This window comes from Heterodontus francisci, chromosome 8 (genome assembly GCF_036365525.1).
Source record: "Heterodontus francisci isolate sHetFra1 chromosome 8, sHetFra1.hap1, whole genome shotgun sequence".
Classification (NCBI taxonomy): domain Eukaryota; kingdom Metazoa; phylum Chordata; class Chondrichthyes; order Heterodontiformes; family Heterodontidae; genus Heterodontus; species Heterodontus francisci.
This window is the reverse complement of record NC_090378.1, coordinates 15,243,451-15,270,080: the sequence shown is the minus strand read 5'-3', so window position 1 is coordinate 15,270,080 and position 26,630 is coordinate 15,243,451. Positions and strand designations below refer to the sequence as shown.

Below are 26,630 nucleotides of genomic sequence, written 5' to 3'. Positions count from 1 at the left end.
AAAATTCGAACCGATTGGCTCTTGTTGGCTCATGGATACCTCACCTGAATGGCCATTCCCTGGGTGTTTATTGCCAGCATTTATTGCTCTTTCCTAGATGCCCTGAGAAGGTGGTGCTTGCAGTCTTGAACTGCTTGCAGTCTGTGTGGTGAAGTTACACCAACAGTGCTGTTAGCTAGGGAGATCCAGGATTTTGACCCAGCGACAATGAAGGTTCAAAAACAAGCATGCCGCAGTATAGACTCGAAGCAAATTTTTTCCAGTCTCCATCCTTGTCAAACAAGGCTGCTCAGTAAAACAACCACCAGTGATTTGGATTTGCCTTCACCTCTGCAATTCAGCAACGGTACTGAAAGGAATAAATTATGTAAAACAGTTTTATTGCTGTTGTATATTTACCCAAGAAACCAATTTAATACTTAATAATTAAAAAGCATAAATGGAAACAAGCCAGTTTTGTTGCAGACAATTCCTCTGTTTGCAGAGAAATATATTTAGATTTTAAAACCCTTCCCAAAATACCAATTAGTTGAACCTCTTTATAATAAAATCTAATGTTCCATGCCTCTCATGAAGCTATGGCCTTTTCTCTTGCCTTAGTTGAAATTCAATTGCCATGAGCTTAGGATCAAGGCTTTGGTAAGAGAGTTTACTTTGCTGAACCATAAGATTCAGTGTTTCAAGTTACAAGTCTGTGGAATAAAGTAGTTTGACACTTAACTGATACAGGCCAGTGTTGCATTCACTAAAGTAAGTGTTTTCTTCACAGAGTTATGAAATTTTTATTTGATTATGAATATAAAAACATGTCTTGAAATGGATTACATCTTTAATTGAAATTCATGGGGAATTACAGTAAAGTAACAGATTGAACTATATAGCTACAGTACTCTGATTGTCACACTCAATGGAATGCCACGGGAATTGGTGCATGAGATAATTATCTCCAGGATGGGCACCACAAATGTACCCACGTTGTAACACTATTGACTCACTACTGCATGCCAGCTTGAATCAATGGGCAGGGGTTGAGCTCATAATCTTGACCCACACCTGAGTGCAGTGTTGCTGTAACTGCCATCCTTTGGTGGAGATGGACGTCTCATTTGCCTATTCAGGCAGAATTTAAGTGTCTCATGGCACCTTAAGAGAAAAAGGTTTTCCCAGAGACCTGGCCAACCTTTATCCCTCAACTAGTACTGACTAAACAATAAGACCGATTGCTATCTAATAACCATTGGTGGCAGGTTACTACTGCAGAATGGCCATCACATTTGCCAACGTAATGAGGGTTATGGAATTGTATAATTCATCATGGCTTTGACTTAATTTAACCAAGTGTCTTACATTTATCTCATATTTTAGCCGCCATCTATCCTTGCTGCTCATTGGAAGACCCAAAGTCACAATCTAATCCAAAAGTTAATCCATTCTTTTTTCTCTGCTGTGTCCTTCCTTCACAAGACCTCTACACAGTTCACTAACTTGGAGAGGTAGGTTAGGTGCCTAAAGGTGGGCTGCTCCATGACTTCCAGTTGTGGTCCATGATTAGGTAATGGGAGATAAGCTGGTAGCATGACAGGCAGAGTAATAGCAATACATCGCTTTGTTGGCAGATTTTTAAAATATAATTTTTGGGACATGGGCATCGCTAGCAAGACCACCATTTATTGTCCATCTCTATTTGCCCTTGAGAAGCTGGTGGTGGGCCTTCTTCTTGAACTGCTGCAGTCCATGCGATGAAGGAGCTCCCACTGTGCTGTTGAGACTAATCTAGCTGAGAAAGATAATCTAGCAGCCTGGGGAAAATACTGATCCAGGGCCAAGCGGAAGCTGGCTTAGAACACTAAACTGCTTGATATAACAAAGAACTTGCTATCCTGTATCTTATTAGTCTTGTGTAAAATAGCCGGCACAGGTTGTGATGGCTGAACGGCCTCCTTCTGTGTTATCTTTATGATGAAACGGGTTTCTATGCATCTTCTCCCCACATTCATTCAATCTTTGTATTCACTCCAGTATTGAACAAGATCCAATTCATTTCCCTCCTTACTTTAGACAAGCACAGAGCTGTGGTGGGGGAAGAGAGGGAGAAATTCCTTATTTAATGAAAAGTGGGAGAAGGTCTGATTTTACTCCTCAATTACCAGACCACATTCTCAAAAACTGTGCATAGCAGATCTACATATTTCTAGTGACTAAGGTGAACAACACGCATAGTCCCCTTCTTCAATAAAAGAGGAATTGCATTCCTGAAAATATTAAGATGCAAACCTGTAAGTCACTCGAAACTGCCCTGATGGACAAATGCTTCTTGCATTTAAGATGACATTCCTCTTCCTTACCGCATAGTTATTTTGATGTTGAAATTGTTTAAACACCTCCATTAAGAAAGTAGACTGAGGGTCATCACAGGAAGGCCTTCAGCTTTTCTCTGCTAATGCCACAAACAATCTAAGCTACGTAAACAAATTTAGAAGCTGGAGGAAGAAACGGGTAGAACTGGAGATGTGTTGAGTTGTAAGGGTTCTAAGGAATTCCTGCAAGCACACACCCCTGCCCATCCATCCAATCTCAATGTAAAGCTTTAAATAAATTATAATCTTAACACATCAACATCGCTTGTGGCTCTTCTGAAATGCGTCCTTTCTTCTCTTTGTCTTCCTCCATTTCATCGCCGCCTCCCATCTTCAATCCATTTCATCTCAGGCACCCAAAGCAACAGGGCACGTTTTTAAATAACCTGTAGTACTCTCTCTGGATCTGTCAGATAAATTCATAAAGATAAATGAATTCCACTACTCACTTCATGTGCGTGTTCAAGACACAAAGGATGACAGAAATAGAATCATGGACTCTTACAACATGGCCCACTGTGTCTGTGCTGGTTCTTTGAAAGAGCCATCTAGTGCTGTCTTTCCTACAACAGTGACTTTACGCCAAGTACTTCATTGGCGGTAAAGTGCTTTGGAATGTCCTGAGGTTATGAAAAGCGTTATGAAAATGCAAGTTCTTTCTTGGCCACCGCTCCACTTTGTGTTGGATTACTTCATCTATAATTATTCTTTAAATTAACTCAGTATGATAGAAACTTACTGCACAGAGGAGGCCATTCAGCTCATTTCGGGTGTGCCATCTCTTTGAAAGAGTTTTCCAATTTCCCCTTGCTCTTTCCCCATAACCCTGCAATGGCTTTCCTTTTCAAGTATATAGCCAATCCGCTTTAGAAAGTTCTTATTGAATCTGCTTCCACCATCCTTTCAGGCAGTGCATTCCAGATCATAACAACACATGGCATTAAAAAATGTCTCCTCATCCCCATCATCTCCCCCCACCCTCCCCTGTTCCTTTACAATATATGTACTCCTTTCGCACAAATGAATATTGTTGTACAGATAGTAGGGTCATCACATTGATCTTCCAGCACTCAAAGGAAGGGTAGGTCAAAGAATGAGAATTGACACTATCGAGCTGTAGCCCTATCTCCAACTCACTCTTTTCACTGAGAGCACGGGGTTGATGTATTTACCCTCATATAATTTAAACTGGGATTGGATAAGTAGACAAATTGGGGGGTATAGTTAATATGGAGGAAAACTGTGACAAAATACAATAAGATGTTAGTAAAATTGCACAATAGGCATCTAAACGGCAAATTGATTTCAATACAGAAAAGTGTCAGCTGATGCTGGAGCTGGTAGAGAAATAAAGAGGCCACTAATTCCTTGGAAAATGAGGTCCCAATATTTTCAGGGAGGGGTGGGTGAGGGCTGTGGGCTACCGAAAACAGCTGAAGAAGACGGCAAGCCTGGGGATGTAGACGTCCTGCTGAACTTATTGGCAGGACGTTATTATCGTTTTGTTGTTCTGCTTCGTGTCCGGCCTAACTGCCAGCCTGACTGGGGACTGGGAGGGAAAGCCTGCAGCAGGAGGCCACAGCTGAGAGGGGGGAGGCCAAAGGTTGCCTTGAGGGGCGGAAGGAGGTCTTTACTTCCTCCTGGCTAGCAAGGGCTGCTGGAACAGACACTTAGCTAGCGGAGCCAGCCCCAGTAAAATTTAAATCAGACTCTCAATTTAAATATGTTAAAGGACTCTTTGCTGCCTCTCCATGATGGAACACACTAAAGCCATAATATCCACTGCAGTAGAAAAGGTCACGTTTCCCATATCTAAGTCTTTATCTGCAACCTCCTCTCACACCTACCCCCGACCCTCTAAATGGGGTGGAGGAGAAAGGAATCTCGGAATACAGAAATCATTAAAAACAGCAAGTTGACAAGGCCATAAACAATGCAAAACAAGCACGGGCATTCATTGCCAGACGATAAAGCTGAAATGCAGGAACGTTACAATAAACTTGCCCAAAACATGGTTCGGCCACACTTGGAGTACCGAGCACAGGTCTGGTCTCCGTATTATAAAAAAGGATATTGAGGCACAGGAGAAGATGCAAAAAAGGTTTACATGAATGATACCACAACTGAGGGGCTGTAACAATCGGAAAGATTGAAGAGGCTGGGCTTGTTTCCCTAGAAAAGAGAAGGTTGAGGGGTGACCTAATAGATGCAAGGCTACCCCCAACCCCTGTCATGACTGAAAATGGGTTCTGAGCCCGTGCAGGCCCTGGGCGGGATTTTACCCAGTTGGATTTGTCCAATTGAGGACGGTGGCCCATCTCTCCAGGCGGCCCGGCCCAATCAGAGGTGGCCGTTGCTAAGGCTGTAAGAAGAAGAGGGCGTCTCCATGTTGAGGCACCATTGAAGGCCTGGTAGATTTTCTTTTTACTGCGCTGGGCCCAGGCAGGCAGACAGGCCCTGCTGATCCGAGAGTGCACTCTCCAGCAGCGGCGGAGCCACAGAGAAGCCAATGTTTACCTGGCGGTCTCCCCACAGGGCAGGGGAAAATGCCGGTAAAATGCCAGCATTGGCGGGAAGTAGCCGATACTTAGCCAATTAATTGGTTTAATAGGCCACACACCTCCAGTCGGCAGTCGACCATGCTGCTGCCATTCCTGCTTCTGGAAAGATGCAGTGGCAGTGGGAAGACATTAGTCTTCCCTCCCAAAGCCTTCCACCATGACTTGACCTGTCCTCCCGCCTCCCAACCATCCCCAGAGGGCTGGTAAAGTCCAGCCCGATGTTTCCACTTGTGGAGAAGATCAAAACTACGGGCCATAAATCAAAGATAGACCCTGATCCAATAGAGAATTCAGGAAAACCTTATTTACCAGAGAGTGGTTAGAATATGGAACTCGCTACCAAGGGAATAGTTTAGGTGAATAGTACTGATGTATTTCAGGGGAATCTAGATAAGTACATGAGGGAGAAATGCTGATAGGGTGAGATGGTTAGCTGGGAGGCTGCTCATGTGGAGCATAAATGCTGGCATGGACCAGTTGGGCCAAGTGGCCTGTTTCTGTGCTGCAGGAAGGCGTGCGGTAGCCAGAATGGGCTCTTTCTCTGTCGTCATTTCTAGGAATCTAATGATAGACATTTATAGATGGGATAATGAAGTGTCTTTGATGTTTAAAATTCAGTAGTTGAACATCAAAGTGAAGTGTGAAATGACTGTGCTGACATGAGGAGAATGAGACATAAAACTGAAAAGAAGATTGACAGTATTGATTAAATGGGAAATGTCTAAAAATATTGATTACAGAGTTAGCAGGTCATGTACTCATACACTTTGACCTTGTTCCTGTATGGGCAATGAAACCCTTTGCTCGCCATAATTGGTTATCTCCTCATTGCAGCATTAAAAGAAATGTTGACAAGCTCAGCTAATGTTGACAAATGCCTTTCCAAATCAATAAACTTTAAACAGCAGCAGAATGTATATTATGTGCCAAAATCCATCAAGAGATCCTTGCTAAATAGGAGATGTAATGAGGACAAAAATGCTACTGGAAAGGTGATTTCAAATCTGTTTATTATTTAGTTAGATTATGACCTTGTCTTCTTAAATGATCTTGCCACAAACTATTAGTGCAAGGTTAACCTTTAGCAATTAACCTTTAGGGAGAAATAAAACACATGTTTAGCACAATCAATGGAGGAAGGATGTGCTGAGGCAAGCCAAAAAGAAGTTGAATTCAGAAACCTAAGAGAGAAACCATAGTCGGGATCAGCGATGAAGGGAAATAGCTAGACTGATATACTCGAAGGCAAAAGCCTTGCAATCATGTTAGTAATGGATATAATCATTCTGAAACACCTCTGTCTACTAGATTAGCAACAGCGCTTTTGCTCACACTTCTCCTTTGCAGCTACTTAATAAAGCCATTAAATCCTTTGTGCAAGGGTATATAGGTGCCAAAGGTGCATATTGCCAACGCAAGGCCAAGGGCTGGAATGTAACTTGCTTTTTTTACTAACTGGGAGTGGAATATTCACACACAGATAAGTAAGCAGTCATACTTCTGGGTATGCCAAAGCCCAAGCTATCTCTCAATCGATTCTTAAGGCAATTCTAACACATTTATATTCAACAAATAATAATGTAATTACAAAGCTATATGTGTGCAATTGCCTTGCTGGTCATTGGAATATAAAGTAATATGGCAGCCTATAATAAAGACGTTGCTATGGTGCTGTTCCCATTGCTAATTAGTTAGTGACAGGATCTGCAATACAGAGCTTTAAAAACAATGGGGCGTTGAGTCATTTCGTACTATCTTGAGGTATCATCGTCCCATTAATATTGGGCAAGAGGCCTCAGAAGCATCTACATTGTTTGATGAATCACATTAGACATGAGTTTTTTTTAACGAAAACAATGTGAACGAGAAGCTTTAATTTTAGCTTCTACATAAACAACTTGTTGCAATATGTCACAATGTTGAGTTTGTACCTCATTGAAACTAAAGGGCAGTAAATCTTGGAAGCTGTGAACGGTTCAAAATAAATTTCCCATTTTGTGTTCCCATTGGGCAAAACTCTGGGTTGGGAGCATTAACTTGTGAAATTTACCCCTTAACCTCCTCTGTTTAATGGACCTGCATAAATTTCCATTGTGCCTGCGAATAATTAATTAGTTTAGTTTGACTCGCCTCTGAGTCAGAAGCTTGTGGGCTTGAGTCCCCCCTCCATAAATTTGCGGCAGGATTTTGTGCGGCCCTTTGAGACGGGAACGGAGGCGGGGGGGGTGGGGTGGTGGGGGGGTGGTCAAGCAAAATGGCAAGGGGTGCCATTCCTGACATTGCCCAGGCCCCCTGCCATTTTGTCCGGGGCAGGGATGGCCTAGGATGGCCTACCCGCTCCAGTCTAGGCCACTTAAGGATCTCTTCCCGCTTCCACACCAATTTTGTGAGGGGCCTGCTGCTGTGTGGAGGCACCACCAGGTGAGACCTGGAAGCTTCCCAGCAGCCTCAGGGAGGGTGGGTGGGGATCCTTCCTTTGGGAGCCATACAGATCTCCGGAGGGACCACTTTGTAGCGATGGCTGTCCCCCACCCATAAAGGCCCCATCCCCCTGCCCCACCCCATTGCAGGGGCCTGCCTGACTGGACCCAGCGACCTTGACCCCTCTTACCTGTCCCAGGATCTCCGAACCCTTCTCTTCTGTAGGTCTCCGACAATACAGAAAGTGACCAGCGCTCCTGGTGGCATTGCCGGTACTGCAGAGCTGCTGGCCCTCTGATTGGCTGGTGATTTTGGAGGCAGGAATTCGTCCCTTAAAGACACAGCATTCCCAACAGCGGGCAGTTAATTGGTTGCCCTCTATTAGATGGCAATGGGGGTCTGACAGAGGGCCAAGGCAGGTTCTCCACCCACATCTTCTGGTCCACCGTCCAGACCCTTGTCGCTGGAATAAAATCTAGCCCTTGGGCACATAATCCAGGCTAACACTCCATTGCAGTACTGAGGAAGTGCTGCACTGTCAGAGATGCTGTCTTTCTGTTGAGACGTTAAACCCAGCCCCCGTCTATAGAGTCCTCCCTGATGTCCTGGCCAACAATTATCCCTCAGTGAACATCTAAAACAGATTGCCTGGTCATTTATTTCATTGCTGTTTGTGAGAGCTTGCTGTGCACAAATTGGCTGCCGTGTTTCCCTGCATTACAACAGTGGCTACACCACAAAAGTACTTATTTGGCTGTAAAGCACTTTGGGATAAACTAAGGTTGAAAAAGACGCTTCATAAATGCATGTCTTTCTTTCATCTTTCTTTTTATTTGCATTGCTGACAGTGTTAAAATATTGACCCACTTGCCACCCCCTTACCCGGGAAAGGATTCACCACCTACTACTCTTCTAGAAGGGCTTTAAGCCTTTTCCCATCTTGTTGAAGGTCATATATAGTCATAACGGCACAGAAGGAGGCGAATGGGGCCATTGAGTCATTGCGGCTCTCTGTAGACCTGTCCAATCAGTCCCATTCCCCTGTTCTATCCATTAGCCCTGCAAGTTTTTTGTCCCCATCCAATTTCCTTTTGAAATGAGTCATTGTCTCCGCTTCCACCACCCTCGTAGTCAGTGAATTGCAGGTCAGTACCATGTGCTGTATAAAAAAGTTTGTGCAAACATCCTCCCGCATCTCTTGCCAAAAACCTTAAATTGCTCTCCGCTAGCCCTTGTACCACCAACTAATGGGAACAGCTTTTCTTTATCCTATCTAAACCTATCATAATCTTGTACACCTCTATCAAATCTCCCCTCAATCTTCTTTGCTTCAAGGAGGTAACACTTACTTTCTTTGACAAGATGCAGAGAAATATAAAGATGAACATCCCTTGGAATACGTTAGAGATGCTGAAAAGGTATGCCGTCACTATGGATCCCTTGATAATGTGCAAAACACCGAAAGTCCAGGTAGCTCCAAGAAGGAACAGTAATGCCAGGGCACCACGAGCACATGACCTAGCAAACACAATGAAAGCTCATTAACGGGATCGCATCCATTGTCAGCATAAAGCTGGACAATTAAGACCAGCATCAGGCTAATGATACAACCAAAGCTGAGGATGAAACCCACGCTCTTCACTTTCAGGAGACTGAGGCTTTGCTATCCACCTTTTCTGGTGGACGTAAAAGATCCCATGGCACTATCTGAAAGTAAAGCAGGGAAGTAAGTGCTCACTGGCATCCTGCATTTAGTCCTCAACCAACATCACTAAAACACATGTCATCACATTGCTGTTCATGGGATCTTGCTGTGTGCAATTTGGCTGCTGTGTTTCCTACATTATAACAGTGACTACATTTCAAGAACTTCATTGGCTGGGACGTGCTGAGGTTGAGGCTGTGAAGCACTTTGGGATGTCCTGAGATGGTGTGAGGTGTTTATGTAAATGCAAGTATTTTGTTCTTTCTTTCTTGGCCACTGCTCCATTTTGCTGGTGGACTACTTCACCAACAATTATTCTTTAAATTGCTTCAATATCATAGAATTTTACAGCACAGCAGGAGGCCATTCGGCTTATCAGGCCTGTGCCGGTCCTTTGAAAGAGCTATCCAGTTCGTCTCACCTCCCCCTGCTCGTTCACTAAAGCTCTGCAAATTTTCTCTTTTTCAAGTATGTATCCAATTCCCTTTTAAAAGTTAATATTGAATCTACTTCCACCATCCCTCCACTCCAAGATCAGTGCTCTCTAAGACAGCCAGAGCTAGTGGCACTCAGGTAAACCAAGCCTAGGGATTGCCTGCTTGGTCCACCCAAGATGGGAGGTAGCTTACCCGAATGTGGAACGGGGAGGAGCGGAAGTGCTCTTACATCCCCTCATTAAAGGACCTGATCAGCTTAAACCACCTAATCCACTGTGGTACTGAGCTATCCTATCCATTCCACCTTAGGTCATGCTATCTGTGGCATTACTGGGACTCTCTGTCCATTGCAACCACTATATGCGTTCAGGCTTGAGGAATGTTGACTTGTACAAAGTATCAGAGCTCCGTCAGTACCTGTGAAATTGAAACTCATTTGCATCAGATGGAGGAGGAAACTGGAGGAAGAAAATAACTGTTTCACTACAGGAGCTTCAAAGAACAGTAAGGAAAGGCCCACAAACTGAAGTAGTGGGACCTGAGTTCATTCCCTTCTCCAGCAGTCTGCACACTGAGGAGATGATTTTAGCTGAATTATATTGTTGTCACTTTTAGAACAGTGGCTATTCATCATAGGGGATTAATAAGCTTTCACTGTTTGCAGGTTTGTGGAGCGATGTCCTCACTTGTTACTTTTGGTGGCCAGCTGATTGCTGGGTCTATCTTATTTAGCGTGAAGAAGTAATTGGGAACAGAGGCTTCTCTTGCAGCTGTTGCTGGTATTGCATTTTCAGACATGACCCCTTTCTATTCTTGGACATCTGAACAATTGTCATTTTTTTCAGCGAGAATTACAAAATGCTCGTGTTATACGGCCAGAATGTACGAATCATCACAACACTGGTTCGGACGAAGGAAGTTTGATACCAAAACTACAAGGATATACCTATCTGGAAAGGATTTTTTTTTTTAGAGATACAGCACTGAAACAGGCCCTTCGGCCCACCGAGTCTGTGCCGACCAACAACCACCCATTTATACTAACCCTACAGTAATCCCATATTCCCTACCACCTCCCTACACTAGGGGCAATTTATAATGGCCAATTTACCTATCACCTGCAAGTCTTTTGGATGTGGGAGGAAACCAGAGCACCCGGCGAAAACCCACACAGACACAGGGAGAACTTGCAAACTCCGCACAGGCAGTACCCAGAATCGAACCCGGGTCCCTGGAGCTGTGAGGCTGCGGTGCTAACCACTGCGCCACTGTGCCGTACAGATGAACAGATTGAGGCTCTTTTTTCCCAATAGGAAACAGTAGCCTAGTGATTATCTTACTGGACACATCATCCAAAGGCATGAATTTAAATCCCACCAGAGCCGCTCGGGAGTTTAATTATTTTATTAAATAAATCTGGAATTAAAAAGCTAGTATCAGTAATGGTAACTGTTGGATTGCTGTAAAAGCCCATCTGGGAAAATCTGTTGTCCTTACTTAATCTGGTCTCTTTGTGACTCCAGACCTATAGCAATGTGGTTGACTCTTAGCTCCCTTCTGAACTGACCTGGAAAGCTACTCAATTAAGGGCAATAGGGGATGGGCAATAAATGCTGGCTTTGCCACTGATGCCCACATCCCATGAATTAATAAAAAACAAGAAGACCTTAAACTAACCTATCTATTGCATTATGGAGTTGCTTTATCGATTGTGTACTGAGCCATCCTGTCCATTACACCTTCAGCCTTTCGGTTTATCGGACCCCGGAACCATACTTTCCATTCCGTCTTTGCCCTATCCATTGGGTGGTTCTATCCATTGACCCCTGGAGTAACCCTATCCATGGTGCTACAGAACCAGCCTATATTTTGTGCCAATCGGCTACTCTTTTGATTACACCATGGGACGACCCTATCCATTGTACTATGGGGCCACACCACCGTTTATGCCATCGGGCCAGCTTAAATATTTATTTTAATATTACACTTCCCATACTGACAATAAGATCACTTAAAAAAATTCAATATTTTATAATAGAAATAACTCATGGCAGAACAGCAGGGAAGAAGTTTGCTAACAATAAGATAACTCCAATCTTGATTAGTGAACAAGATTTCATTAATAAATTTAGAATTGTGCTTTTATTGAACGATAACTGATTTCAAACCTACCTGATATTTTCATAGCAGCTCACTTCTGGTTTCAACATGGAAGTGTGCCGAAATACTTTGTAAATAATGACTCCAAACGCTAGTAGATTTACCTGTAAAGTAAACATGATAATCGTAAGACAAACCAGAGACAGAACGAGACAGAGAGACACCGAGAGTCAGAGAATGAGAATCAGGGAGCAAGATAGGGAGAGCGAGAGAGAGAGAGAGACAGGGAGAAACAGACTGGGGAGAGAGAGAGATGGACAGGGAGCAGGATTGACAGAGGGAGAGAAAGCAAGACATAGAGGCAGACAGAGAGATGGAGGGAGAGAAAGACATGAAGTGTAGGAGGGAGAAAGAAACAGGAAACAATATAGACTGTGAGACAGAGAGAGATACAGTGAGACAGACTAGGTGACAGAGATCTAGACAGGAAGCAAGACAGATTAAGGCAGAGGGACAGAGAGACAGACCAAGATAGGATGAGAAAGATGATACAGTGAGAGACAGGGAGCAAAATAAAGAGAGAAAAAGTGGTAGAGGCAGAAAGAAAGACAGATAGGTGGGAATAGAGAGAGTGAGATACAAAGGGTCAGAGAGGGACAGATGCACAGGAGGAACAGTGAGAAAGTAAAAAGAGAAATCTTAACAGCTAGAAAAATGCCACTGGAGGAAATGACAATGAAGGAGACCCATTGCTTGAATCACTATTCTGGACTAGTTGTCCCACAACAGAGCTTCCTGCAATAGGAGTGCACACTAAGGTTTTGTCAGCAGTCAGTGTTGCTAATACGACTTTCTTGATTTTCGCTGCCAGCATATGAATCTCTGGACTGAGACTGTTAATCCAGTGGCATCCTTAATGAGCTCTCTCTGTCAACACATTTACAATATAGTTATACAGAGCAGCCAGAGCAATCCCTCCTCATCCCTCCACCACAGTATCTGATATTTCGCTAACTCAAAAGGGGACATTTTCATACCCTGCACTTAGATGACGCAGGGCACGGAGGAAAACCCGAAGGAATCGCACAGCTCGTAACGGAGCCTGCCCGGGTGAATTAATAATCTTGTCAATGGATGTAAATGTAGGAAGGGGAATAACAGCCAGCACACTCTCAGAGTGTGTGTGGCGGGCACAGGACAATTAATACATTCATAGATAGAAAGTCACAAGGTGGGCTGTGCATCAAAACCTTCAAATAAACCGTACATTGGTGCCAGGTGGCTCAATTAAAGCTAAACATGTGTGTTGTACAGCAATCCTGGTACAATGCATGAAATATTAGGTTAATACTGAAATAATTAAGCTCTGTGATGGTTTGCGGAGAATATGATCAAAATAAATCAGTCAGTTATAACTTGGGTTGAAACAGTAAAGAAGCCAGATGTGCTGAAATTAGAAGCACCATCCAAAAAGCAACAAGGAAGCCTTTAATAGGCCAGCCAATGCACAGGTGTAGTAAAGACAGGCTTAAGTCTACACAGCATCTCATCACATCTCTCAGAAATGTTCTCATAGTGCAGTGAATTACTTTGGAAGGCGGTGATTGCTGCTAAGCTGGCAAATGTGGCAGCCATTCTGAGGACAGCAAGATCCCACAAGCCCGGAGCCGGTCAGAAGCGAAAGGCTAACCAAACAAATTTAAGTGAGCCGGCTAAGTATGGAACATTTTTAAAATTTATTTTTCTAATTCTCATGGAGGGATCTGAATTGAGTTTGTGAAGGTGAGATTGGATTATAGGAGCTGAAACTGGACTTCTGTGCGCCTGTTTTCTGGGAAGAAAACACTTGCAAAAAGGTCCAATTTAGGAGGCTAACCTTCTCATTCCAAACAGGGTATTAAACACATCCAATGCCATATTGGTTTGGGCATTGTACAAGCTGATCGCCTAAAGTAGGTGTTAGGTGCCTTGTATATGCTAATAAGATGCAAAACGCCTGTTTTAGGACCCAAAGTGGAAATTGGTTTGCCCTGTTAGTGCCTGCTGCATTCCAGAATACCTGGTGTACATGAGGCCTAACCAGCACTGCTTAAAGAAACCATTGCTGGTCGCTACTAAAGTAGCATTTTAAAAAAAACTAAAATGTTTACCTTAAAGTGAAGCTGGCAGAAGCAGGAATGTTCCTCTTGGCTTCACATCAAAACTGTAGGCTGCTGGTAATTATTTACCCCCTTCCTTTATATCCTATTCTGCTGTGCGTAGACCCCCCAGTACGCAAACTGCAAGTGTCACTACGTGCTGAGGTTCTATCTGTCCCTGGTGGTGCGAAGGATGGGCCTGGTCACATTGCTGCGGAACGCACCATCCAGTTGGTCCGTGCTGTACCTCCTATCCTTTGTGGAAAAGTTTCTATGGAAAAACACCTTAGACCATTGATCCATCAGGCAGTGGTCTGCACTGAATATCCTCAAGGCCCTACGGGAAAAGGAGATGGTGGATCCGGTCGAATGGTTCCCTGAGCAGATTGCCAAAGTCATTTGGCGAAATGCCTGATCACCAGAACTTTCAAACAAGCACCAAGATATAGCTTGGCTGGTGGTGAGAAGAGCCCTCCCCATCAGATCCTTCCTGCACGCCTGAAGTCTCACACCCTCTGCACAATGCCCTTGAGGTGGCTGTGGTGGGGAAGAGACGGTTGCCCATCTCTTTCTGGAATGTGTCTTTGCAAAGCAGGTGTGGAAAGAGATGCCGTAGCTTTTGTTGCGGTTCATCCCAAGCAGCTCTGTAACACAGCAGTGCTCTGTGGGCTGTTCCCAGGGATGCACACCGAGATAAACATCAACTGCTGCTGGAGGACCATCAATTTGGTGAAAGACACTCTTTGGTCTGCCCGAAACTTGCTGGTCTTCCAGCGCAAAGAGTTGTCCATGACCGAGTGTTGCAGACTGGCACATTCCAAGGTCCAGGACTACGTGCTGAGGGACGCACTAAAGCTTGGGGCAGCCATGGCAAAGGCTCAAAGACCACTGTGTAAGGTTCCCCCCCACTAAGGTGAACTGAAGGGCTGGATCCATGGAAAACCCCTCGGGCTGTATCCAGCAAATATGTGTTTGCTGCAAAATGTACATGGCATGTAAAATTAAATGGAAGGGGTGTGAGGCAACTCACTCCTGTATTGAATGAAACTGATCTCCTTTGCACTCTTTGGATTGTTGACTGGGTACTCTTTTGAACTGTTTTGTCATGTATTTATTACAGATTTTTATGAATAAAATATATTTTGGAAATTAAAAAAAATGATATCCTATCCCCTCCTCCACACTCATCTAAGGCCTTCAGCTGGCTTCAGACTGACTAATTCTCTTACTGACTGCAACAGGAAAGCTTCTTCTGGGGTTGGGATCTATACCAATGAGAACTCGTGCACCAATTTGTTGTGGTCTAGTTACCAGCCTTGTCAGGCAAGTGCTGCATGCGGACGCACCCGTTAATGGGACAGATACAATTTCTAAGATGACACTTTATACTCTGTATGCTCATGCACTCTGTCAAATAAAGAATTGTCATCTGGCCTTGTCTCACTTCATCAAAAGGGCAAACTCCTGAACATAAGATGCTCAGACCGCTTCTGGGAATGAACTGACAAAATATCTAAGGCAGACCCAAATTTGTAACAGGTTTTATGCTGAGGGACATTGAATAAAAGAAAGAAGGAACTTGCATTTATACAGCACCTTTCATGGCCTTAGCACATCCCAAAACACTTCACAACTAATTAAGTGCTTTTGAAATGCCGTCACTGTTACAATGTAAGAAATGTGGCAGCCAATTTGTACACAGCAAGCTCCAACAAACAGCAATGTGATAATGACCGGATAATCTGTTTTGGTGGTATTGGTTGATGGATAAATATTGACTAGGATACCAGGGAGAACTCTCCTGTACTTCTTTGAAAAAGTCCTGCCTGATCTCTTAAAAATAGGGGCATAGAGTGTAAAAGAAAGGCACTAATGATAAACCTGTATAAAACACTGGTTCGGCCTCAACTGTAGTATTGTGTCCACTTCTGGGCACCACAATTCAGGAAGGATGTGAAAGCATTAGACAGAGTGCAGAAAAGATTCATGAGAATGGTTCCACAGTTGAGGAACTTCAGCTACCTGGATAGATTGGAGAAGCTGGGCTTGATCTCCTTGGAGAAAAAGAGAGAGGATTAAGAGGAAATTTGAGAGACGTGTTTAAAATCATAAGCCTGTACTCTCTAGAGTTTCAAAGAATGAGAGGTGATCTCCTTGAAACTTACAAAATTCTTACAGGGCATGACAGGGTGGATGTGGATAGGATGTTTCCTCTGGCTGGTGAGTCTAGAACCAGGGAACACAGTCTCAGAATAAGGGGAAGGCCATTTAAGACTGAGATGAAGAGGAATTTGTTTACTCAGAGGGTGGTGAATCTGTGGAATTCTCTAGCCCAGAGGACTGTGGAAGCTCAATCATTGAGTATGTTCAAGACAGAAATCGATAGATTTCTGGATGCTAATGACATCAAGGGATATGGGAATAGCGGGGAAAAATGACGTAGAGGTAGATGATCAGCCATGATCTGTTTGAATGGCGGAGCAGACTGGACAGGCCGAATGGCTACTCCTGCTCATATTTCCTATGTTTCTATTCCAGGCTCATTATTGGAAGGATATTAAAGCCATTAGAGCACAGTGAAGCTTCATTAGAATGATACCACGCATGAGTTATGAGAAAATGGCTTCAAAAATGGAGGGTTTTTTCATGGGAACAGCGAAGGTGAAAGGAGATTTCATAGAAATCTTCAAAGTGATGATATATTTTGAGAGGACAAAGAGTGGAAGGTTGTTTGCAGTGATTGACAAATCCGTAACCAGGAGGCACACATCGGGAATTTCATTGGGGCGTCTTCCTGTCGCTGTAACAGTGAAAAAGTTCAGTGGAGTGGGAAAACCCTTGAGGAAAGTCACCCTCAAAGAGTTGGCATTGAAACAAAAAGAATGAATAGGGAAATGAGAAGAAATGTTTTCATGTTGAGGGACTATTAGAGTAGGGAATGTTTTCACACAGGTGACTATTGGGGCAGAAGCATTATTTATTGGGGAATTGGATAAGCATTTTGAAACAAAGAATAAAAAAGGATGTGGGGAAAGGACTGGGAAAGCTCCAACTGAAGAGTTAGTACAGTAACAATGGGCAGATTGGTCTTTTGTGCTGTCGAGGCTATGAGACCCTAATCAAATGTAAATTCCAGAATTATCTTTATAAAACTATTATTCTAAGTAATTTGTCTCAAAACACACTGAGATGCACCTTGAATTCAGAATCTATTCTAATGATACAGAGAACAATTTTGGATGTTCATTAGTTATCTGAACAAATTACAATGGAGGGTATTAATGAATGACTGTTTGCATTTTAGATTAAGGGAAATGGGATGGGGGAATTCTGAACATTTAATGATGCTAGAACACAAAAAGTTTTGAAATCACCCGGGTCTTAAAATTACACAGTGCGAATGTTTAACATGTTCATGTGCAGTTCTTTTGTCCACTATTTTAACAGAGATGTACAGGATATATCCGTATTCATTTTAAACCTAATTACAAAGTCAGATTCCAGATCACATCAAGTAAGTTTTTAAACTTGTCCTTATGACACAGGCAACATCAGCCTTAACTACCCACTCCATGCTTTGACTATTTCTGTACAAAGACATTTTATTCATGAGGGAAGTCAGGGGCAGAATTTTGAAGTCCCATTGCACAAATGCGAGTGGGCGTGAAATTTCAAGTTGGCGTGCCGGTTCCCCACCTCCATCCCACTCCCGGGCTAGTTTTCTGGAAGTGAGACGGGTGAGGTGGGTGGGGTGGGGGGGGGGTGGGGGGTGGATGGGGGGAGCAGGAGGGCTACCTGGTAGCTAATTGAGGAAAAGTAGAGGCCTATTAAGGCCTATTGTCGTATGTCGACTGGAATTTTCCAGTTGGTCTCCAGGTCCCTGAAAGAGTCAGAGAACAGGGTAGCTGCCTGGAGGCGGCAATGCAGCTGCAGACCGGGGTGGGTGGGAGAAACAGCACTCCGGGCGGGCTTAGAGGCCCTCCCTTCCTGTTTGGCTCCAGCTGCAGCTGCAGGCCGCCCTGTGGAGGGGTACCCACTTCACTGGAGTGGCCCGGCTGCTTAGTCTTTTTTAAAATTTTAAATTTAGAGGGCTGCTCTATCTTGGGGCATCATCTCTCTCACTGACCTTGAAAGGTCAACTTCTGCTTCTTCAGTGCTGGAAGGCCTCCTATTGGCCCTCCAGCTTTGAGAGCCTGCCTGACCACTGTCCTTAGTTGGATGCCGAGCCCACCCTCTGACTATTAATTGGCCAATTCGAGGAAAATCACAACTGGGTGATTGTTTCCCCCACAGTCCGGGTTTCTGACCCCATTTGCCCACAACGGCGGGGTTTCGAAGCCAGTTATTTGGAGAGAATAGAGATGTTGGGATTGTTCTCCGTACAGCAGAGAAGGTTAAGGGAAGATCTGATAGAGGTGTTCAAAATTATGAGAGATTTCGATAGAACAGATAGAGAGAAACTGTTTCCACTGCATGAGGGTTGGTAACCAGAGGACACAGATTTAAGGTGTTTGGATAAAGGACCAAAGGCTACATGAGGAAACATTTTTTTCATGCAGCAAGTTGTGGTGATTTGAAATGTGCTGACTCAAAGGATGGCGGAAGCAGATTCAATAGTAACTTCCAAACCAGAGCTGGATTAATATTTGAAGGGAAACATTTATAGGGCGACAGGGAAAGAGTAGGGAGTGGGAATGATTGGATAACTCTTTCAAAGAGCCAGTACAGGCACAATGGAACAAATGGCCTCCTTCTGCCCTGTAGGTTTCACCTAACCCTATCAGCATTCTATTCCTTTCTCCCTCATGTGCTTATCTAGCTTCCCCTTAATTACGTCTATATTATTCACCTCAACTAGTCCATGTGGTAGTGAGTTCCACATTCAAGCAACTCACTGGGTTCAAAAGTTTCTTCTTAATTCCTTATTGGATTTATTAGTACTATTTTATATCTATGACTTTTAGTCCTGGTCTCACCCACATATGGAAACATCTTCTCTATGTCTACCCTATCAAACCCCCTTCATAATTTTAAGACTCTATCAGATCATCTCTCAGTCTTGTCTTTTATAGGGAAAACAGTCCCAGCCTGTTCAATCTTTGATATAGCCCCAACAAACATAGCAACAAAATGATTGAACTGAACAGAGGTGAGACACTTTTATGCTTCAGCCAACACTTTTTATTTTAGCTTGTTTAATGGGCTATTTAGTACCGATACGCTGTGGAGTGTGATGTAAAGTCAGCAGACTCAAGTCATACTGCCAGCTGTGCCCCACATTGTGCTCAAGGAGAGAGGATCTCTGGCTGGTTCCTTTCATCTTCAATAAATGGTTCAAACAAAACTTTACAAGGTGCTCACTGTTTTTCCCGATAAAGTTGGTGTGGTAATATCATGTCTGCTTTTACTTCAGACTCTCCAGAAAATTCCCTTTAGATACAACATTCAGTATATGAGAAGAGCCTGGAGTGTATTTGCTGCTTGCTCCCATTAGGGGCCACACTCAAGTTCACTTACCAATGAGCAAGTACAATTCATCATCACCCAGGAGGCCCTGACCCCCAATGTATGTGAGGAAAGTGGCTTCAGAATGGGCCAAAGCAAAATTAATATTGTTGATCCATTACATAACAACCCAGAGGTTATTTCATTTTCATTTTGTTTCATTGATTTATTCTTCCGCCATTATTTCCTGCTTCATTGTTGTCATTTTGTTCTCCAACCCATGTGAACCATAAAACCCCTTTGAAACGCCTGATCCTCAGTTCCTCAGGGCAGTGTCCCAGGCCCAACCATCTTCAGCTGCTTCATCAATGACCTTTCTTCAATCATAAGGTCAGAAGTGGGGATGTTCGCTGATGATTGCACAATGCTCAGCACCATTCACAACTCCTCAGGTACTGAAGCAGTCCGTGTAGAAATGCAGCAAGACCTAGACAATATCCAGCCTTGGGCTGATAAATGGCAAGTAACATTCGCGCCACACAATAACCATCTCCAACAAGAGACAATCTAACCATCTCCCCTTGACATTCAATGGCATTACGATTGCCGAATCCCCCTCCATCAACATCCGAGAGGCTACATTGACCAGAAACTGAATTAGAGTAGCCATACAAATACTGTGGCTACAAGAGCACGTCAGAGGCTAGGAACCCTGCAGTGAGTAACTCACCTCCTGACTCCCCAAAGTCTGTCCACCATCAATAAGACACAAGCCAGGTGTGTGATGGAATACTCTACACTTGCCTGGATGGGTGCAGCTCCAACAATACTCAAGAAGCTCGACATCATCCAGGACAAAGCAGCCCGCTTGATTGGCACTGCATCCACAAACTGACAGCACTGACGCACTGTGGCAGCAGTGTGTACCATCTACAAGATGCACTGCAGCAATGCACAGAGGCAACTCAGGCAGTACCTTTCAAACCCACTACCTCTACCAACTAGAAGGACAAGGGCAGCAGATACGTGGGAACACCACCACCTGCAAGTTCCCCTCCAAGTCACACACCATCCTGACTTAGAATTATATCACCGTTCCTTCACTGTTGCTGGGATAAATCCTGTAACTCCTTTCCTAACAGCACTGTGGGTGTACCTACTTCATAAGGACTGCAATGGTTCAAGAAGGCAGCTCACCACCACCTTCTCAAGGGCAATTAGGGATGGGTAATAAATGCTGGCCTAGCCAGCTATGCCCACATCCCATGAAACACATAAAAAAAACTTATTTTTAATTTCTCCTTCTCAACAGAGTTCTTTTGGTCTTGCCTGAAAGCAAAATACTGCAGATGCTGGAAATCTGAAATAAAACCAAAAAGTGCTGGAAATACTCAACAGATCTGGCAGCATCTGGGGAGAGAGAAGCAAAGTTACCATTTTAGGTCAGTGACTAGACCTACTGAGTATTTCCAGCACTTTTTGATTTTTATTTCTTTTGGTCTTGCCTCTGGTTGTGAGGTTAATTTTCATCTCAGGCTAAGTCAATTTTTTTCAAAAATTAATTCTTGGCAATGTGGGTCTTGTTGGCAAGGCTGGCATTTATTGGAACCCTGAGCTAGTGATGATGGGCCTACTTCTGTTTGATACAGCTGAGTGGCTTTCTAAGGCACTGTGGTGGATTATAATCCTAGCCCCTTTTTGGTGCTATCCTGAATCAGGCATACTTCTCAGATGATCAGTCACTTAAAATTGAGAAAGACAGATTCCAAAGACACTTGAATGGGTCTGAAGCAGTGATCTAACTCTCCCTAAAGGAAAGGAACCAGCTGAGAATATTATGTCCTCCAGATAGCCTTTTTCACAAGTGTCAGCCAGATTATAATAACCTGGATATTATGAGAGTCCAGGAATCTCTCCTCAGTAAAGTGCCTCCTCACCAAAGAGTGTATGGAGATGGGTTCACGGGTTAGCAATACAGAAGATTATGTGAGGCAATATAAATTCTAAATTATAAAAGAACCAAACATGCAATTCAAGGTTGGTGAGATAGTCAATCGCAACATTAATAGCTCGAGGAAGAGAAAGAAAGCATAATCCTGTAAGAGGCAACTTGATTGAAACATATAAGATCCTGAGGGGTCTTGACAGGGTGGATGTGGAAAGGACGTTTCCCCTTGTGGGAGAAGATAGAACTAGGGGTCACTGTTTAAAAATAAGGGGTCGCCCATTTAAGACAGAGATGAGGAGACATTTTTTCTCTCAGAGGGTCGTGAATCTTTGGAATTCTCTTCGTCAAAAGGCGGTGGAAGCAGAGTCTTTGAATATTTTTAAGGCAGAGATAGATAGATTCTTGATAAGCAAGTGGGTGGAAGATTATCAGTGGTAGGTGGAAATGTGGAGTAATCAGTTCAGCCATGAACATATTGAATGGCGGAGCAGGCTCGAAGGGCCGAGTGGCCTATTCCTGCTCCTAATTCATATGTTCGTATGTTTGTTTCTAGTAGAGAATCCAATTTTTAAATCTAAATATTGTTACAGTAAAATATTTAAGTAGGATTGTCATGCAGGCCCCATCTGCCAAGAACGAGGCATATTAATTTCGCCACATGGATATTAAATTTCAAAATGTTGCTGGGAAAAAAATACAAGCGGTTGCCAGGCCCCTGGCTGGAAAGACATTTTTGCATATCAACAGACAGTGTTTGTAGACAAAGGAGCTATCCCCTACTCCAGTACAATCCACAAACAGACTTGTCAAACCAATTAGTCACATGACTAACCTGCTTGGCAGTCTGGGTTTTTTCTGAATTGCAGAGTTTGAACTAAAAGCCTGCAGAAAGCTGTTTGCTCCTGGATTGAAAAGACCTTTCGTGCTGGCTCATCACAGCCTCTCCTCTCTGCTCCCATCTCTTTTTCACGGAACTCCAAAAACCAACTGAAGACACATAAACCCCAAGAGAGAAAAGTCTCCTACAGGAACAAGGCTTCAGAAGAATACTGGGCCCCAACGAAAAGCAAAATCTACCTACAAAAGTACTCTACAGTGAGATCGAAGAACTGCAACAACAACTCTTCAGATATTGCCTCAAACCTTTCCACTTTAATTTTTCTTCTGCTCTTTTCTGTCTCCATTTGCATGTGTGTATTGCACATGCATGCTAGCATGGGATCATCATGTATTCGGAGGCATCAACCAAATTAGAGTTTAAGTTTAATAAAATTTCACTTTTCTTCTTTAAACCTAAGAAATACTGTTTGTTTCTTTACCTTAAAATTGGAAAGCAGTAAACAAGGATTCACCTAGGGGGAGCTAAAAACACAGTGTGTTTAAAAATAAAACCCTGTTACAGTAAGACCAGGTGAAGGCTGAAAGGAAACCCTAGACTTCTTTCTCACCTGGTCATAACAAGGATATTCATCAATTATTACAGTAACATTTATCTTAAATCCCCAAGTTGAAGACTATAGAGTTAGCGAGATACTTCTGTCCTAGTCAAGGGGAGAACTATCATCACCTCACTCCAATAGTCATACCTTTACCATGACAGACGTTGGAGCGTGTCTAATGAATCTTAAAATCCAATATGTGCTCCCAATAATTATAGTGTGTTTCAAGTTGCATAACTAATTTATCATCACTCAGGTGGCCCTGACCCACTACGTACTATAAAAACATGGCTTTGAACTCGGCCAAAGCAAAATTCATATTGCCAACCTATTACATAGCTTAGCACATAGTAACTAAGTTTGTTCACCTTTATTTCCCAAATAAGGCTGTATAACTGTTAATTTTTAGTTACGATCCACCCTCTTTGATTGCTAAGAAAGGTTTTATAACTATTAATTTTTAGGCAAAGTCTGTCCCTTTTCAATTTCTAAGAAAGGTAAACTGCAAGCTTCATGACTGTCAATTTTGCATTAATCATCTAACTGTGTTTTCAGTTTTTGCATTGGTTAGTTTTGTCAAAAATTCAGCTGTCATTGAGGGCTGTCAGCAAAAAGCCATCTTATCAACTATCACACTGTGGTAGCTTTCGTGACGGTTGCAAAACTATGTTATTAATGTTTTACTGTGTGGTACGTTTTGTGACATTAGGGAGCGAATCCCTCTTATCAGAAGCTGCCTTTATGTTCTAAGATGAGGCAAGACTTTTCACCGAGGCTTTTAATATTGTAGAAGTGAAATTGTTTAACCTTTAGGAAGATGAACCCCTTTCTAAATTTTTAATCCCTCATTTATAAGAAAATTATTCTTTGAACCTTATAACCCTTCATTATGGCCAGATTCTTTCATAGCACTTCAAAGAGCAGTCAAGTCAACCTTGTTGGTGTGGTACTGGAGTCACATATAGGCCAAACCAGGTAAGAACTTAGGTTTCCATTCCTAAAGGACATGAATGAACCAAATGGGTTTTTACAACAATCCAAAAGCTTCCGAGTCACTGTTACTGATACCAGGTTTTTATTTCCACTTTTTTCCTCTGTGAACTGATTCAAATTCTCATACTGCCATAGTGGGATTTAAACACCCGTTCTCTTGATTCTAAGTCCAAGCCTCTGGATTACTAATCCACTAACACAACCATTACTCTTGTGCGGGTGTGTGGCCGAAGCAGTGGGTTACCCGGCTTGGGTCCTCAGTGCGGGTGAAGCCAAGAGAGGTAAGCTCAGTCCAACCCTCCACGACTGGTTCCACACCATTTTGGCCTCACAACAGGTGCAGTATAACTCTGGCCCAATTCAAAGTTAGGCTTCAAAGATGGCCCATTCAACAGATGCTTTCCTAAACTTAACAAACTAAGGAGCCGGGGGGGATGTTGTTGAGCTCAGTGCAAGGCACAGCAGCAACATTTATACGTTTGCATTTATATAGCTGCTTGAACATAGTAAAACATCCCAAGGCGCTTCACAGGAGCATTACAAAACAAAATTTGACACCGGGCCACATAAGGGGATATTAGCACGGATGACCAAACGTTTGGTCAAAGAGTTTGGTTTTAAGGAGTGTCTTAAAGGAGCAGAGAGATGTAGAGAGGCAGAGAGGTTTGGGAGGGAATTTCAGAGCTTGGGGCCTAGGCAGCTGATGGCACAGCCATCTATGGTGGATGGATTAAAGTCAGAGATGCCTGAGAGGCCAGAATTGGAGGAATACAGAGTCCTCAGGCAGTGTAAGGCTGGAGGAAGTTATAACGATCGGGAAGGGTGAGCCATGGTGGGATTTGAAAACAAGGATGAGAATTTTTAAATTGAGGCATTACCAGACCAGGAGCCGATGTAGGTCATTGATCAACAGGGGTGACGGGTGAACAGGACTTGGTGTGGGTTAGGATATTGGCAGCAGTGCTTTAGAGCTCAAGTTTATGGGGGGGAGCAAGATGGGAGGCAGTCCAGGAGAACATTGGAATAGTTGATTCTGGAAGTAACAATAGATTGGATTATGGATTCAGCAACAGATGAGTTTAGGCAGGGCAGAGATGGGGATATTACAGGGTTGAAAGTAGGCAGCCTTGGTGATGGAGAGTATATGGGTTTGACAGCAGTATAACGCTTGAATTTATGTCCCACCCTGCAGATACATCTCTTAGATCAGTGTCTGCCACTCAGCCACTGCACTCTAAATCATCCTCCGGAAGTATATCTGATCTTCCTTTACAGCCCTTCCTGTTTGAAATAGATCATTGCATTCAATGGAATCTATTTCTGATGTCTGGACATGATCATAAGGTAGAACATGGCATCTTTGTGCAGCTCCTAGAGCTTTTTGGGACTTCCTTTTGTGAATCCCGTACCAAACACTGGTCAGGTTGCTGTGCTAAAACACAAATGAGCAAGCTTTGAAAACGCCATCCTTCAACGGAGCTTCCCAACTGCTGGGGGATTAATTTAGCTGTGGGTATAATATTTATGAGATGGAAAAGCAGCGCTGTCTGCAACATCAAACGAGAAAAGCGGAAAGCATAAGTTCTCCCGCATTAATATGGATGGCTGCAGCTGAAACATGTCAAGAGCTTGCACTAATTATGGTTCCGCGTGACAGTACCGAAAGTACCGAGGTTTTTTCCTGGGTGTATCATGGGAAGATGTCACTTATCTTTGTCAAAGAGAGCTAATTATCACAGTGAGATTATGCTAAAAATAATCCATAGTTTTTTTGTTGGCATGGTTAAAACGGCAATATCAAATGGTCAAAACTTTTCTTCCTTTTGCTAATCTCTTGCTGTTTGTACTGCAAGATTAAACCATGGGTGCGTCATTGTCCTGGTTCAACTATGCCCATTTGAGTCATTCGGTTTGACCCATCCACAGTCCTTATCCAATGCACAAAGCTTTTTTCTTTAATGTGGTGGAATACTACATAATCCCGACATGGCCTCACCCCTTTCCTGTCTCTGTAACTTCCTTCAGCCTTACAACACTCCGAAATCTCTTCCCACATCCAATTCTTTCATCGCTCCCCCACTGACGATCATGCCTTCAGCTGCCTGGGCCCACAGCTCTGGAATTCCCTCCCTAAACCTCTCCACCTCTCTACCTCTCTCTCTTCTTTTAAGGCGGTCCTTGAAATCTACCTCTTTGACCAAGTTTTTGGTCACCATCCCAATATCTCCTGATGTGGCTTGGTGTCAGAGTTTGTCTGATTTTGCTTCTGTGAAGCATCTTGACATTTTACTATGTTAAAGGTACTATATAGATGCAAGTTGTTATAGAATTGCAAGTATTATGCAAAAGCATTTTGGATCCTTGGGTTTATTCCTAGAGGAATAAAGGACAAAAACAAGGAAGTTTTATTTTTTTTAGAGATACAGCACTGAAACAGGCCCTTTGGCCCACCGAGTCTGTGCCAACCAACAATCATCCATTTATACTAACCCCACAGTAATCCCATATTCCCTACCACCTACCTACACTAGGGGCAATTTACAACAGCCAATTTACCTATTACCTGCAAGTCTTTGGCTGTGGGAGGAAACCGGAGCACCCGGAGAAAACCAACGCGGTCACAGAGAGAACTTGCACAGACAGTACCCAGAACTGAACCCAGGTCCCTGGAGCTGTGAGGCTGCGGTGCTAACCACTGAGCCACTGTGGCTCAATATTTATAAAACTCTGCTTGGGCCTCAGCTGGAATATTGGAGTTCCTGGATTTCAATTCAGGGCACCACAGTTCAGGAAGGATGTCAAGGCCTTGGAGCTGGTCCAGAAGAGATTTACTAGAATGGGGCCAAGGATGAGGGACTTCAGTTCTGTGGAGAGGCTGGAGAAGCTGGGATTTTTCAACTTAGAGCAGAGAAGTTTAAAGGGGAGATTTAATAGAGGTGTTCAAAATCATGAAGGGTTTTAATAGAGTAAATAAGGAGAAACTGAGGGATAAATTGGATCTCCCTGGAAAATTAGATGTGGGAATCGCAATGTGTGATTACCCCATGCCCGATTGAGGTCATGCAGGCATCATGCAAACTTTTAAA

The 26,630-nt window shown here is 43.4% G+C and overlaps 1 protein-coding gene across 2 annotated transcripts in view; it reads right to left on the bottom strand.

Moving 5' to 3' along the window:
- Nucleotides 1–797: 797 nt before the first annotated feature.
- The window catches only part of adgrl4 (adhesion G protein-coupled receptor L4), a 119,365-nt gene continuing 93,532 nt past the window's right edge, over nucleotides 798–26,630 (bottom strand). For both annotated transcript variants that reach the window (XM_068036342.1, XM_068036343.1), the window contains 3 exons: nucleotides 11,654–11,745; nucleotides 8,689–8,857; nucleotides 798–2,763 (listed from right to left, as the gene is read on the bottom strand). In XM_068036342.1, coding sequence (XP_067892443.1) covers nucleotides 2,701–2,763; nucleotides 8,689–8,857; nucleotides 11,654–11,745 — 324 coding nt within the window. In that variant the 3' untranslated portion in view covers nucleotides 798–2,700. The remainder of the gene's footprint in view (nucleotides 2,764–8,688; nucleotides 8,858–11,653; nucleotides 11,746–26,630) is intronic.